General features: G+C 44.1%; 1 protein-coding gene across 1 annotated transcript in view; it reads right to left on the reverse strand.

Annotated features, from left to right (window-relative positions):
• Positions 1-9626: 9626 nt before the first annotated feature.
• HTR7 (5-hydroxytryptamine receptor 7) overlaps positions 9627-16418 on the reverse strand; it is a 79004-nt gene continuing 72212 nt past the window's right edge. The window contains exon 3 of the mRNA XM_032231690.1: positions 9627-10126. Within this exon, the coding sequence (XP_032087581.1) occupies positions 10084-10126 (43 nt within the window). The 3' untranslated portion in view covers positions 9627-10083. The remainder of the gene's footprint in view (positions 10127-16418) is intronic.

Consider the following 16418-nt stretch of genomic DNA (forward strand, 5'->3'; position numbering starts at 1 on the left):
CGGTGCTTCCGCGGATGTGCATGGCCCATACAGTGCCTGCGCGAAGCTCCGCTGAGCAGCTGGAGTGCCGTGGAGGCTTGGGGAGGTGTTGCTGAACATTAAGATGCATGCGTGCACTGTGCACGTCCATGTGGACAACGCCGGGCCCGTTCCAACCGTACCGGTTGGAACACTGGTCTATAGGTAAGCAGCAGTAAAGAAACTATTCTGAATAAACTATTCTTCATACCATTCTTGGATCCTTGGGCCTGACATGAACTTACCTTTGGATGCTGAATAGCTGAAGCCTTTGTTAATTTACATGGAATCAGGAAATCTCATTTATTGATTTATTTATTAGACTTATATACCGCTTCATAGGGCTTTCAGCCCTCTCTAAGCGGTTTACAGAGTCAGCATATCGCCCCCACAGTCTGGGTCCTCATTTCACCCACCTCGGAAGGATGGAAGGCTGAGTCAACCTTGAGCCGGTGAGATTTGAACCGCTGAACTGCAGATCACAGTCAGCTAAAGTGGCCTGCAGTACTGCACCCCTAACCACTGTGCCACCTCGGCTCCTTCATTGCCATTTGTTTTTAAAATTGAGACAATGGATGTCTATAGATTATGACCAAGAGGATTACTCTTGAAACCCCATGTTTATGGAGATTCTCAGTCATGGTGGCCCCTTTTCAAAAGGCAACTTAGTTGTTCCTTGAAGATATCTCCCTTCCCTGAGTTTATCTTACGAAGAGCCGAGGTGGCGCAGTGGTTAGAGTGTAGCACTGCAGGCCATTTCAGCTGACTGCTAGCCGCAGTTCGGCGGTTCAAATCTCACCGGCTCAAGGTTGACTCAGCCTTCCATCCTTCCGAGGTGGGTGAAATGAGGACCCAGACTGTGGGGGCGATATGCTGACTCTGTAAACTGCTTAAAGCCCTATGAAGCGGTATATAAGTCTAACTGCTATTGCTATTCTCATCAAGAAGCTTCTTCAGCTCTTCAGAGCTGAAGAAGCTTCTTGGATGAGAATTGAAATGTCTTCAAGGAAAAACTAAGGAAGTCCAGTTGTCTTTTGAAAAAGCAGCTTTGGGACTCGGAACCCCATGTTCCTCAACCTATCAAGTCCTTTGCTCCAAGTCTTTTAATCTTCTGACTGGTTCTTGAAATTTGGCTATTTTTATTCCAAGCAGTCTCGGGTGATTAAGGATATGGTGGCACTTGATACCGAATATAAATTCCCCTTCCACACTGAACAATGTTACGGAAATTCAATACCATGTCATTTCCAGAGCAATTTGGTTGTACAGCAATTTGGTTTATACCCTGATTATACAATTAGTTGGAATAAATCTAATTTGCTGCTTTATAGGCTGCTGCATGAAATTAAGGCTTTGCAATTTGTACAAACTCTATAAATTATTTCGGCTTATGGATTTCTTGAAATATGCCTGTAATGCAGTATGTTGGATTTAAAAGGTCTAAATCTATAGATGCGATTTAAGTAGATATAACCCTACAGTTAAAACTTCCTGTAAGTTTCTGGGGTAAGATTAATGTTATTATAATGAACGTTAATTCAAAACTAATGCCCATTACAGGATGAATTCCAATGTTCATCCCCCATTGGATATTCTACTGAGAACAGAACGCGTATAAGAAAAATTAACCTGGCTAGTTAAACTCTTTGAATATTTTTGATCAGTCTGAGTTTATCTTACGATGAAGCCGCTTTATCCTTCCAGGATCCTTCCAGGATTTTAACTATATCATTGGGCTTTTATTTTAATATTGATATTCTTTTGGAATGATGAATATTCCCCTCTCAAGGCCTACTTGGAGAATAAGCCGAGGTGGCGCAGTGGTTAGGGTGCAGTACTGCAGGCCACTTCAGCTGACTGTGATCTGCAGTTCAGCGGTTCAAATCTCACCGGCTCAAGGTCGACTCAGCCTTCCATCCTTCCGAGGTGGGTGAAATGAGGACCCAGACTTTGGGGGCAAGTTGCTGACTCAATTTGCTAAAAAATTTGTAAACCGCTTAGAGAGGGCTGAAAGCCCTATGAAGCGGTATATAAGTCTGATTAATAAAGAAATAAATAAATAAATAAGTGTATAGCATTTCTGATGAGTCATTCTAAGTATGTACACTGAACCTTTGCTTCAACTTTGGAAAGCTGCCAGGTAAATTTAGGTGATAATAGGTACATGGCTGTGTTTTGTTCCATATCACACGAAAACATTGGTACTATGCAACAACCCTACTTTGATAAATAGAGGAAACATTTCCTTGGAAAGTTTGGGACAAGCAAAGGATTAACCTTAAATCAGTTGATTTCTAATAGTACCTTCAAAGGCTTCCAGAGATTGTGCTTTGAATGATTTACCTAAAGATTCTCTTGGCAGCATTCTCAGCTGTACTAATTAAATATGGTCCAGTTACTTTAATGGCTTTTGAAGCAACGGCAATTTTAAGAACCTTAAAAGAGGCAAATCCTGGAGAAGAAACTATCTGTGTGGTTACTAGCAGTTGGCCCCAACTTTATAACACATAACAAAAAGAAGATCTGCAATGCTAGAACGAAACCAATTTAATTTTATAAGAAACTAGTTGATAAGCTGGCATTGCCCAGGTATTTATTTATAGGGGGGAAGTGTCCAGATCAAACGTAATTTCTTATGCTGGATTTTTCCCCTTACCAGAGGGAGCCCTTTGTGGAGTACTGTGAAGCCGTTACCATGGCAACTCTACTGCGCTATACACAAGCCATTTTACAGCAGCACAGTAGGAGCCATTTTAAGGCACAACATGCTGTATCTTAACAGAACACACACACACACACATGAGGGGTGTTAGGGGTGTCTTATCCCCACAGTATTTTTTTTCCAGAGAGTAAGTCATCTGTGTACCAAGTTTGGTTGAAATTGTTCCAGGCATAAAGAACTGAATGAAGAACTGGATTATCTGATTTTGGAGATAATATCCTTACAATTTAATAATGAAATGAATTCTTTAGAAAATGCTATTTTGTATTTATTGGACTTCTCAAATGATGCTTTAAAAAGATGCACATCTTAACTCGTATGATCTGTTTTGGGTCCAGCGATGGCTTCATTTTGCTTTCTGATCATTACACGTGTTAATACAATTCTGGAAAATATATTATAAACCTCCGTGTGATGTCAGATGATATATCTAAAATGTGGAAACTGTCACCTCATGAACAGCTGTGGTTCTACCAGATTAAATTTTTTTAATCACATTTTTATTAACTTTTATCAAAATCTAAGACACAAAGGAAAATAAAAAGAAATGGAAAACTAAGGGAAGGAAAAAAGAGAAAATGTGAAGTAGGAAGGAAAAAAGAAAAAAAGGCGTTGACTTCCAACACTCTATGGCACAGAATATAACAATACAACCTCATTTTTTTGTACTTTTATACAATAGTATATACTAGCCATTTCTATAACAAACCTATCTAATCAACAAAATTAATCAACATAAATTAAATGGAAATGGAAAGACATTTATCCGAATAGGAACTTGTCACCAGTTTTTGAATAATCCTTGTGCTCCAAAAATTAAAAAGGGATTGGACCTGTTTCTAAATGATTTGGATGTAATGGCAGGCTTAAAATTCAACCTATAATGTTAATTAATAATTTTGTATCAACACCAATAGATATTATATGGGCCATTTTCATTAGCCTGCCCCCCCCTTTATTAGCATATCAGAATTTCTTTCATTTAATCATTATAATGTAACTAGCTTTTCCCCCCTCACTGTAGAATATTGTGTTTGTTATTATTTTATTGTTCTTTGGGGTAGTACTTTTGTTTTATTTAATTTTTTTTAAAAAACAATTCCCAGTTATAGTTAATGTGTAGAGGGACTGACACAGAGGTGGGTTCCTACCAGTTCGCACCTATTCGGTAGAACCGGTTCGTCAAATCTACCGAACCGGTTAGAAGAGGTTCCACCAGTGGACCCGGAAAGCAGGCCACACCTACAGAAGAGGTTCCAAAATTTTTTGAAACCCACCACTGCTAAAGGGTTAGGGGTGCAAGGATCTTGTAACTTGACAGCTTTAAGTCTTGCATGCTTCAATGCCAGAGTTCCTGAGCCAACGTGACTGGAGGAGGAATTCTGGGAGTTGAAGTCCACAAGTCTTAAAGCTGTCAAGTTTGAACACCCCTGGGTTTTTTTTTTCTAAAGGGTTAGGGGTGCAAGGGTCTTGTAACTTGACAGCTTTAAGACTTGCGTGCTTCAATGCCAGAGTTTCTGAATAGCTACTTGGACCGACCTAAGTACTAATTCATAATTTCATATCCGGTCACATGGGCGGCAAGCCACTCCCTTCTGGTCACATGGGTGGCAAGCCACTCCCACAAAGGAGGCCACACCCACAGAGTAGGTTCGAACAATTTTTGAAACCCACCACTGGACTGACATAATGAGACTGTTGAGAAGCCATGGCACAACGGACCGACCAATGAACCATATGGCAATATTACAAGTCTTAGAATTGTCTCCAAACCAAATAGCAACCATAAAGGATATAAACTTAAAATGAGCCGAGGTGGCGCAGTGGTTAGGGTGCAGTACTGCAGGCCACTTCAGCTGACTGTTATCTGCAGTTCAGCGGTTCAAATCTCACCGGCTCAAGGTTGACTCAGCCTTCCATCCTTCCGAGGTGGGTGAAATGAGGACCCAGACTGTGGGGGCGATATGCTGACTCTGTAAACCGCTTAGAGAGGGCTGAAAGCCCTATGAAGCGGTATATAAGTCTAACTGCTATTGCTAACTGCTATAAACTTGATAGACAGTAAGTTTCTCTAAAATATATATGAAGCATTGGAAATCCAAATAACTAATCACTCAACTGTGTTTTAAAAATGTACACGTTACCCCTCTTCCTAATGTTTAAATGTCTTTTTTGCTTCGTATCTATTTTTCTAACTCCCAAACATGGACTATAAACAGGTGTAACTTGGACTGGTTTAAGATAATTTCCGAAATGATAAACAAAACAAACCAGTATTGTAAATATGCAGAAGACCCTTCTCCCCATCCAGAGATAGTTCCTACCTATTCAGTCTGGTTCGGTCAAATAGGTAGTAACGCTGGCGTGACTGTACCAGTTCTATCCTTGGTGGCGCCATCTTGATTTTCTGTTCTGCACATGCGCAGAACAATCTTCATTGAAAAAAATGTAATTTTTCGGGGAAGAGCCGAGGTGGCGCAGTGGGTAGAGTGCAGTACTGCAGGCCACTTCAGCTGACTGCTAGTTCAGCAGTTCAGCGGTTCAAACCTCACCGGCTCAGGGTTGACTCAGCCTTCCATCCTTCCGAGGTGGGTAAAATGAGGACCCGGATTGTTGTTGGGGGAAATATGCTGACTCTGTAAACCGCTTAGAGAGGGCTGAAAGCCCTATGAAGCGGTATATAAGTCTAACTGCTATTGCTATTGCTATTTTTATTCCTTTTTTAATGTTGTGCACATGCGCAGATTGTTTTAAGTGCCGACGTGCACGCCCGCAGAGCGCAAAATTTTTCAGGCGCCGAACTGGTAGTAAAGATTCATTATGTCAGCCAAAATCCATTAAAGCCTCTCCTTCAAATAATGCATTTCCATTTCTCCAGACATTTACAAATACAGTAAGCTTTTGTGTTGGAACACTGAACTTTATTTAAAATGGTCAACATCAACAGATTCTGTAACAACAGTTACAGGAGAGACAAGTTGGTTCAGAGGGACCCGTGATTGGATAATAATTGCATCGACTGGCCTTTAAGGCAGATTTGTCTTAAAGGGCCATGGTTTATTTCATATAAACTATTTTATATGTTTTATTTCATATAAACTAAATTAATTTTCTTAGTTTCCCACAAAACAACCTGAGCGTATGATCAGGTGGATAATCTGAAGAATTAAGCGGTCTCAAACTCTCGTGTACATCTTTTCCTAGGATTTAAATAAACAATGATGGTTAAACCCTGTACAGGCAAGTCCTCAAGTTGCAAAATTCATTTAGCGACCGTTCGAAGTTGCAACGGCACTGAAAAAAAGTGACGTGTGGCCATTTTTCACACTTATGACCGTTGCAGCATCCCCATGGTCACGCGATTTACATTCAGATGCTTGGCAATTGTTCCCATTTATGACCGTTGCAGGGTCCCGGGGTCCTGTAACCATCATTTTGCGACTCCTGGCAAGGAAAGTCAACGGGGGAAGCCAGAGTCACTAAACAAGCATGTTACTAATTTAACAACTGCAGTGATTCACTTAATAAATGCAGGAAGAAAAGTCGTAAAATGGGAGAAAAGTACGCACTTAACCGATTTCTCACTTAGCAACGTAAGTCCTAGGCTCGATTGTGATTTGTAAGTCAAGGACTGCTTGTAAAACCAGGAGCAGAAATATACATACCTTTGGGTAGATAACTCTGAGGAATCGAATGTAGGCGTAGCACAGGTCATGGAATCAAAATATGCAGATCGGGCCCGTGACACATTTGATCCAAGTACTTGGACAAAATCCACCATGCACATTTTAGGAACAGATGATACGCTTCCAGGTATTATTTTCCAATGCCCTGTACTTTCAACCCATAAACAGGGCATTTATTGAGCTCACGCTAATTAGTAGTCTTCATTTGCTGATTGGTCAGATTTTTTTTTAAAGAAAACAACAGTCGTATTTTAAATATTCCTAATTACTGTCTGAAGGTGTTTTTTTAGCTCTCGGTTGACACTTAATCTTGAGTGAGTTCTCTCAAGAGAAAACTTTTGGAGTATCTGCATATATGGGGGGTCAAAGAAGCCAAAATGGGCTTCTTTTTGCAACTTGTAGCTTGTAGCTACATGGTTTAGGACCTGGCTACCTGAGAGACCGCCTCCTGCCATTTACCTCCCAAAGACCGATAAGATCACACAGATTTATTTATTTGTCTATTTATTTATTTATTTGTCTTGTATGTCGCCCACTCCCAGAGGACTCCGGGCGGCTCACAAAAGACAAGGGAAAGGGGGAAAACGAGACAAAGACAACATATTAAAAACAAAACCAACATTCACAATTTCTATGGAGGTAGATGCTTCTCAGCTCCCCCCAGCCTGCTGGAACAGCCAGGACTTGGTGGCTTTGCGGAAGGCCGGGAGGGTAGTAAGGGTCCGGATCTCAACAGGGAGCTCGTTCCAGAGGGCCGGAGCTGCAACAGAGAAGGCCCTCCCCCGGGGAGTCACCAGCCGACATTGGCTGGCAGATGGAATCCGGAGGAGACCCAACCTGTGCGATCTAATTGGTCTGAGAGAGGTAATCGGCAGGAGGCGGTCTCTCAGGTACCCAGGTCCGATGCCATGTAGGTCTTTATAGGTAGCGACCAGCACCTTGAAGCAGATTCGGAGACTAATAGGTAGCCAGTGCAGCTTGCGGAGGATAGGTGTAACGTGGGTGTACCTTGGTGCACCCACAATCGCTCGCGCGGCTGCATTCTGGACTAATTGGAGTCTTCGAACACAGATTGGGCCTCCTCCAGGTACCATCGGCCGGTCAATGTCGGCTGGCGACCCCCCAGGGGACGGCCTTCTCTGTTGCTGCCCCGGCCCTATGGAACGATCTCCCCATGGAGATCCGGACCCTCACTACTCTTCCGGCCTTCCGTAAAGCCACTAAGACCTGGCTGTTCCGGCAGGCCTGGGGCTGTTGATTAGTATCCAGCCCCATTTTAAGTAGTGTGTATGTTGTGTAATTTTAAACAATTGTATTTCTATTTTTAATTTTTATATATTCCCTTGTTTGTCTGTAAGCCGCCCAAAGTCCCTAGGGAGCGGGCAGCATACAAATGTCAAAAAACTTCCAAACTTCTTGAAGCCCTGCCTTTTTTTTTTTTTAAGCTTACAAGACATCCTCAAAAGGAGGGGTTTAGGAATATGGCTTTAATCTTGATTTTTTTTTTTTTACTCCCTTCCTTCCCATGAAAAATCCTGGAACACTTAACAAAACTGGAATAACTAACTGCATTAAAATGCACGTATTAACATGCTGAATATATCTTTTTTTTGCGAATTAACCATAGCCTTCCAATTTTTTTATAACACTTGTGTCACCTGGCCCCTTTTGGTACTTACAGATAAACGGCTAAATGTTTATCTCCCTTTTACATTGGGAAACATGTTCCTTGAAAATGTATGCAATATAAATCTAACATGTGACTACAATCCTCATTCAGCCCCTTAACCAGATTCAGATTCAGATTTAATTTATTTGTATGCCGCCCTTCTCCGGGAGGGACTCAGGGCGGCGAACAACTCAAAAGGGGAAAGGGGATACAAACACAATACACGTAATTAAAATACACAAGAGTCATACAGCCATACAAGTCGAGAGGGGAGGGGAACTCATCAACCCCAGGCCTGCCGGCACAGCCAGGTTTTGACGGCTTTCCGGAAGGCCTGGAGAGGGGTGAGGGTCCGAATCTCCGCGGGGAGTTCATTCCAGAGGGCCGGAGCTGCCACAGAGAAGGCCCTCCCCCGGGTAGTAGCCAGATGGCATTGGCTGGTAGACGGAACCCGGAGGAGGCTGACCCTGTGCGATCTAACGGGTCTGTGGGAGGCAATTGGCAGAAGGCGGTCTCTCAAGTACCCAGGTCCAATACCATGAAGGGCTTTATAAGTTACAACTAGCACTTTAAAGCGTATCCGGAGACCGATCGGTAACCAGTGCAGCTCGCGGAGGATAGGTGTAACCAAAGAAAGAAATTTAGAAAGTCAACAATAGAAGGGAGGGAGGTGGAAATAAGTGGACCAAAACTATGAAACTAAACTACTGTATCGTTCTTTGCTCATCTGGCTTCTTTGAAAGAAACAGATGTGGATGGGTTATACCGATGACAATTTATTCCATTTACTTGGCATATAATTCAATGATCTCTTCCCATAAAGGAAATCTTGACAGTGTTAGAAGTTACTTTGCTATCACTCACTGAAATATTATACTGGTGATTTCCATGAGCTCCTTTGGGGTTTTCATTTGATGTCACTTTGACACACATAGAAAAGCATCACACTGGAATGGTATCTTTGTCAAAACTGACCCTTCGCCAGAGGTGGGCTGCTAGGGGTTCGCAGGGGTTCGGGAGAACCTCTAGCTAAGGTTCTGTGCAGCTCGGAGAACCCCCCAAATCCCATTCCTGGCTGGCCTCGCCCACCCTGGAGTCCCACACGTTTTGGAAGCAGGTAAGTACATACAGAGGCTCATAAGTACATACATGGCCCTACCAGAGGTTTGGGCATTTTCGCCCTCCCGGAGGCTCGAATAGCAATAGCAATAGCAGTTAGACTTCTATACTGCTTCATAGGGCTTTCAGCCCTCTCTAAGCGGTTTACAGAGTCAGCATATCGCCCCCACAGTCTGGGTCCTCATTTCACCCACCTCGGAAGGATGGAAGGATGAGTCAACATTGAGCCGGTGAGATTTGAACAGCCGAACTGCTGAACTAGCAGTCAGCTGAAGTAGCCTGCAGTGCTGCACTCTAACCACTGCGCCACCTCGGCTCTAAGCCTCTAGAGTTTGGGGAGGGCAAAAACACCCCCACCCCCACCATGGCCATGGCCACCTTGCAAATGGGCAGAGAACCCCTTGTTAAATTTTTTGAAGCCCACCCCTGTGCCTTCGCCTCGCTTTCCCAGTAGACACTGCTAGATCGGAGGACAATTTACGCGAGGACCTTTGTTAAAGTTAAAAGACTGATGGAACAATGTTGGACGTTCCTCAAAAGAGCTGATTGTCTGCCATTCCCCTTATGGCCAAACTACTTATTGCTAATGTTATTTGCTTTACGAAACAAATAAAAAGGGGCTTATTTATGAACGGCTAGCATGTGTTCCGCTAAGAGAAACAAAATAGGGAAAAGGAAAAAAGAAAAATGTCACTGGGATTGGCAGGATTACATTTAATACTGCTAAACCAATGTTCATAAACTTCCTTTACAACATTCCCTCGCAAAAGTCGATTTTATTCACCCTACAGGTTTTCTTCAAGGCCTGGATTTGCAGCAATTTCCACTGATTCTCAGTCCCATGTCCATATATGACCATCAGCATTCAATCATAAGTCGTGGCTCTTCCGTCTTGAGTAATCAGAGTTCCTCCTGTTTTGTTAAAAAAAAAATCACAAACATTCAGGCTCTATATAGATTTTAACTGTTCGACTATCCCCTAAAATGTCAGATTCACTCGCTTCAAGGTGCTAGTTGTTACTTATAAAGCCCTACATGGCATTGGACCTGGGTACCTGAGAGACCGCCTCCTGCCAATTACCTCCCATAGACCCATTAGATCCCACAGATTAGGCCTCCTCCGGGTTCCATCCGCCAGCCAATGCCGGCTGGCGACCCCCCCAGGGGAGAGGGGTTGAGGCTGAGTCAACCCTGAGCCGGTGAGATTTGAACAGCCGAACTGCAGAACTGCAGTCAGCTGAAGTAGCCTGCAGTGCTGCATTTAACCCCTGCGCCACCTCGGATAATTTTTTTCCATTTGTCCAAAGACTTTTTTGGAATCTCAAACCACAAAGCTAATCTTATCACTTCGCCAGCCCTTCCGTGATTCCCAATTAAAGAGTACCTTGATTCATTTACTCTTTATGTATTTTATTCTTCTTTTTGTTTAATATATTGGTGCTAAGGCATAATGTCCTTTGGGCTCCAGTGTAATACTTGAATCTAACCTCTGTGGATTGTAAACTATAATTTATAAGTGAAGTTATGTTCAAGAATTATGGCTTTGTGTGGTGTGGGAATGCCATCTTAATTTGCTACCTGAGAAGCTGGCATGCTTCCTACTAAATCCAAAGTTATGTCTGTAGGCCTGGGAATTCCTAAAAAAGCTGTTAATTCTAGCCCAAATCTTTGAGAAGAGTTCCAAGTAAACAATGGAGGGGCTTTATTGGAAGATGGAATTTGCAAAATACTGTTTTCGTCTGGAAGTGCTTCTGTTTTCTGAATATATGTCAGGCTTGACTTCTGCAGGTTAATATAGTCCTAGAAAATGAATTAAAGTGGGGGGGGCAGGGGTGGGTTTCAGGCAGTTTGCGGCAGTCCCCGGGAACCGGTTGGTCAGCGAACCCAGAAGTAATTAACTTCCGGGAACGCCAAAGGGTCCACCCGCCCGCCCGCGTTTCTTACCCGGTTTTGATGAGTTCTGCGCTTCCACACATGCACAGGACACATACAGCACCTGCGCGATCCTCCAGAAGCAGCTGGAGCATCGCACAGACGCTAGTACGCATGTGTGCACTGCGCGCATGCACGAGGACGCCGCCGGCCCCGTTCCAACCGAACCGGCCCCGTTCGGTTGGACGGGGTGCACGAGGACGACGCCGGCCCCGTTCCAACCGAACCGGGGCAAGAAACCCACCCCGGGGGGGGGGACCACTTATTTTAATAGATCATTCACTATCTATCATCTGGCTGTCTGAAAACCGGGGAACATAGGAAATCAGTAAAAAAATAATAATTAACCATGACATACAGTGAAACAATGCTGTTACATTGCGTAACTCGGTTATTGTTTATTTATTTTACTCAAGCTTTCTCACAAATGTTTTTTTGAAAGGGTTTTCGGAACAGGAAGCTGATTAAAACACATTATTAAACAGATAGCATCAATCCAACTCAGCAGCCCACCAGCCTCTATTTTGAATAAAGGAAGTTTTCGGCATGTCAGCAGAAAGAGAGTACAAGGAATGAAAGTTATCAACATGAAGGGCCGATTCTCCATTCATACAAGACCTTCTCTAGCGGTGGCAGAATTAAGAGAGGGCCCTTCCCTTAAACTCTCCCGCCTTCCAAGCCGAAAGGGTTTTTATATGGTGCAATGAATTGTATCTGGAAAAAGCACAAGTCAATGAAACTATTTTAATCAGAAAGTCTTATGCTTTATATGAAGACCCTGCAATGCTCTGGGTCTGAAGGGCAAAGGTTCTCCAGAACATTTGCAAGGGCTCCCATACCATATCAATGGCAACTCTTTGGTTCATTTCCTGGATGTTGCAGCAGCTATAGATGGCAAATCCACGATCCTCTGACAAACCACAATTGATTTTAGGAGGAGCTATGTGAGTGCCCAATGCTCTCTAAAGCAGGGGTGTCAAACACAATTTCGCTGAGGGCCACATCAGAGTTGTGTTTGAGTTTGGGGGCAGGAGGGAGGCTTGGCCAGTTGGGCATGGCCAGCTTGACATCATGCATGTCATGGGCACCTGTGGTAGCCCGGGTGGATCTGGAAGGATCCACTTTTGCTAGTAGTTTTTGCTACTAGCTGTGCGTAGCCCTCCCAAGCTCTGTTTTCCCTGGCAGAGGGCTGCAGGAGGGTTCCACCACAAAACTGCGGTCGACTAAAGCGCGCTCGACGAAACCGCGTACCTGACGTCATCACAGCGTGACGAGAAAAGCACACTGTGAGCGGTAAAGCTAAAATTAACGTGTAAACCTAAACCTAACCCCCCGAAACCTAACCCTAAACCTAACACTAAACCTAACCCTTAACCTAACCCTAAACCTAACACTAAACCTAACCCTTAACCTAACCCTAAACCTAACGCTAACCCTTAACCTAACCCTAAACCTAACCCTAACCCTTAACCTAACCCTAACCCTAACCCTAACCCTAACCCTAACCCTTACCTTAACGTGAATCGGCTTGCTTTAAAAGCGCTTTTTAAAGCGCCCTTTTTTCTCCGCGGTCGTATTTGTCACGCTGCTGATGACGTCAGGTACGCGCTTTAATCAGGCGCGCTTTAGTGGACCGCGGTTTTGTCGTGCCACGCTGCAGGAAGCCGTCACAGCCAAAAACGGAACTCAGGAGAGCCATGCGTTGCCCTCCTGAGCTCTGTTTTTGCTGGCTGAGGCACCGCGGGCCAGTCCTTCATTGTTTCCTCAAGCACCAGATCTAAGCACCTCCCCCCCCTGTTCTTAAGCATCTTTTCTCCTTCAAATCCCAAAAGTGACGCAGCCCTAGTCATTATGATTACTCCCAATCAGCAATTTGCCTGTAACATTCATAAGACAAGTGATATATGTGATAAACAGAACGAGGGAGAAGTTGAAACCCTAAGAACACCACAGGTCAACAATTTCCCAGCATCACTGGAACAATTATTGCTCCAAAGGGATATAAAAGTTACCAAAATAGTCATCATACGTGAGAACACAAGAGAACAAGGATTTCCAGGGCTTGAAACATGCCAGCGCTGCCAAAGTAGGAATATTGGAAAGTAGATAGAAATTATGAAAAATCAGAAGGGATTTCTTCGAAAGAGAATTCTTTCCTTCTCATAAAATCTTGGCACTATCTCTTTGAATATGAAGGAAATCACACACAATGTTACCCAGAAGAATATACTAATATCTGTTCCTACTCAGCTTGGAGCCACTTTTACAAGCCAGGAAAAGCAAGAATGAAGCTTCTACTGTCTCATGTAAACTTTAGACTCCAGTTTTGCCTGAATCCAAGCAATATGATCTACTAAATGTTGTACAAATTGTCTACAATAGGCTGCTGAGTAGTTTATATCAGGCTCCGGGTGTCCAGAATTTAATCAGCTTTTGAACATTGTTGGACAACTTAGTGCAGACGACATAGTGCCTAGAAAAAAATGATGCATTTACTACAATCAGTGCAATAGCTTGGACCTTAAAATAGGTTCTAGACCCGTGATGGTAAACCTATGACACGTGTGCCACAGGTGGTACATAGCGCCCTCTCTGTGGGCACGTGAGCCATTGCCCCAGTTCAGCTCCGCCGTGCACGTGGCGGGCCTCCCGCCAGTCAGCTGGTTGTCTGGTCTCTGCCCTACATGCCTCCCATACTGCATCACCCCCCGTGCATGCGTGGCAGAAACCCAATGACCATCTGACTGGTGGGAGGCACACATGCGCATGGTGCATGCAGGGGGTTGCACGTGCATGCGCGGGAGACAGGACACGTGCAAGGGGTGCTCACACACATTGCATTTTGTGGGTTTGGGCACTTTGTGCACTCGGTCCGGGAAAGGTTAGCCATCACGGTTCACCGACAAAAGGGCGAACGACAAAAGTGCGCCCGACTAAAACGCGGTGACAAAACCATGAGTTCTAAAGCGCTCTGACGAATGAGCGCGGAATTGCGCCGACAACAGCGCGGCGACAGAAGCATGCTGTAAACCTCAACCTAACCCTAACGCAACGCTAACCCTAACCCTAAACGTAACCCTAACCCTAAACCTAACCCTAAATCTAACCCTTAACCTAACCCTAAACCTAATCCTAAACCTAACCCTAAACCTAACCCTAAACCTAACCCTAAACCTAACCCTAAATCTAACCCTAAACCTAACCCTTAACCTAACCCTTAACCTAATCCTAAACCTAATCCTTAACCTAACCCTAAACCTAACCCTAAACCTAACCCTTAACCTAACCCTTAACCTAACCCTAAACCTAATCCTAAATCTAACCCTAAACCTAACCCTTAACCTAACCCTTAACCTAACCCTAAACCTAATCCTAAACCTAACCCTAAACCTAACCCTAAACCTAACCCTAAACCTAACCCTAAATCTAACCCTAAACCTAACCCTTAACCTAACCCTTAACCTAACCCTAAACCTAATCCTAAACCTAACCCTAAACCTAACCCTAAACCTAACCCTAAACCTAACCCTAAATCTAACCCTAAACCTAACCCTTAACCTAACCCTTAACCTAACCCTAAACCTAATCCTAAACCTAACCCTAAACCTAACCCTAAATCTAACCCTAACCTAACCCTTAACCTAACCCTTAACCTAATCCTAAACCTAATCCTTAACCTAACCCTAAACCTAACCCTTAACCTAACCCTTAACCTAACCCTAAACCTAACCCTAAACCTAACCCTTAACCTAACCCTAACCCTAAACCTTACCTTAACTTAAATCGACGCGCTGTTGTAAATCGCCCTTCTGTCGCCGTGCTGTTGTCGCCGCGTTGATGTCACGGTTTTACCGACGCGGTTTTGTCGGCGCGCTTTTGTCGGGTCACGAGCCATCACTGTTCTAGACCATGTTCAGTCTGATTCTATTTTTCACTAATGTTACTCCTGTCATTATCTCACTGCTTTCTTGTTGGTTCTACTGACAGATGAGCTCCTGTCCAACAATATCATTATCTGATTCCAGAATTCAGCCAGTACATCTCTGTTTTTCTTCAGGTTTTGCTTGGTGCTACACGTGTTCAAAGGTGAACAGCCCTGCAATCTCTTTCAATCAGCTTTATAAAATAAAAGCCATATCGATAATTTTGAAATCTAAATATCTAATTGCTGATGCATTAGTGTTCCACAACAGTATTCCCTCAGGACCAGCCACGATATTATAGACAGGAAATTAACTCCATATTAAGGTTGGAATGAAGCTGTCAACTCGCAAAGCATCCCTGGCCTGCTCTCAAGTTGCCATAGGCAAAGCGCATGGGGAACTGACGACGCAGCACAGCAGCCACAAACGGTAGCACATTCCACGCATATCTTTCTCAAGGCTGTTTCCCAGGTTACCCGCAGCAGCCGGAGGGCCGTGATCTCTACAGCCCGCGAAAGTGCTCCATTGGAGAATGTGATTTATGACATACCCTGGGGGGGGGGACGGGGGTTATAATTGGGTCATAAATTACGTGAGGTCAGAGTTGGCTTCACTTGGGTACCTGCCGGCATGTTGCTCCTAATAAATAACTGATTTCTTTCGAAGCTTGGCTCGAGCCTCATGGTTTAATTAGGGCATCCGTCGGAACCCTGACAGAAGGTTTATTGCAAACTTTAATCTTGCAAGTCTGATTTTTTTTTGGTCCCCTCATTCTGATATCCTAGTGAGTCAAGGAGGGGCCAGACTCACTCTCTTTCTAACACTGTTTCCTCTCCAAGGACTCAAGCAACGCTTCTATCCTTTTTGTTTTTGTAATGACTTCTATTTCTCTCACGGCCATCTCCGTGGCTCTCTACATTGACGCCACCTGGGCTATCTGATCTGGGATACTGTCTGGGAGCATTCAACAGTCTGTTGTGCTGTGTTTCACACCCTAATTTGTCTCTTCTGATAGTATTCCCAAGTAGACAAAGTAACCTGACTCTTACAGATATGCAGTAGCCTATTAACCTAGGTACACCCACGTTACACCTATCCTCCGCGAGCTGCACTGGCTGCCCATTGGTCTCTGGACTCGCTTCAAGGTGCTAGTTGTTACTTATAAAGCCCTACATGGCATCGGACCTGGGTACCTGAGAAACCGCCTCCTGCCAATTAACTCCAAAAGACCAATTCGATCGCATAGGCTTGGCCTTCTCCGGGTTCCATCTGCCAGCCAATGCCGGCTGGCGACCCCCCGGGGGAGAGCCTTCTCTGTTGCTGCTCTGGCCCTCTGGAACGAGCTCCCC

The sequence above is a fragment of the Thamnophis elegans genome, chromosome 15 (assembly GCF_009769535.1).
Source record: "Thamnophis elegans isolate rThaEle1 chromosome 15, rThaEle1.pri, whole genome shotgun sequence".
NCBI lineage: Eukaryota > Metazoa > Chordata > Lepidosauria > Squamata > Colubridae > Thamnophis > Thamnophis elegans.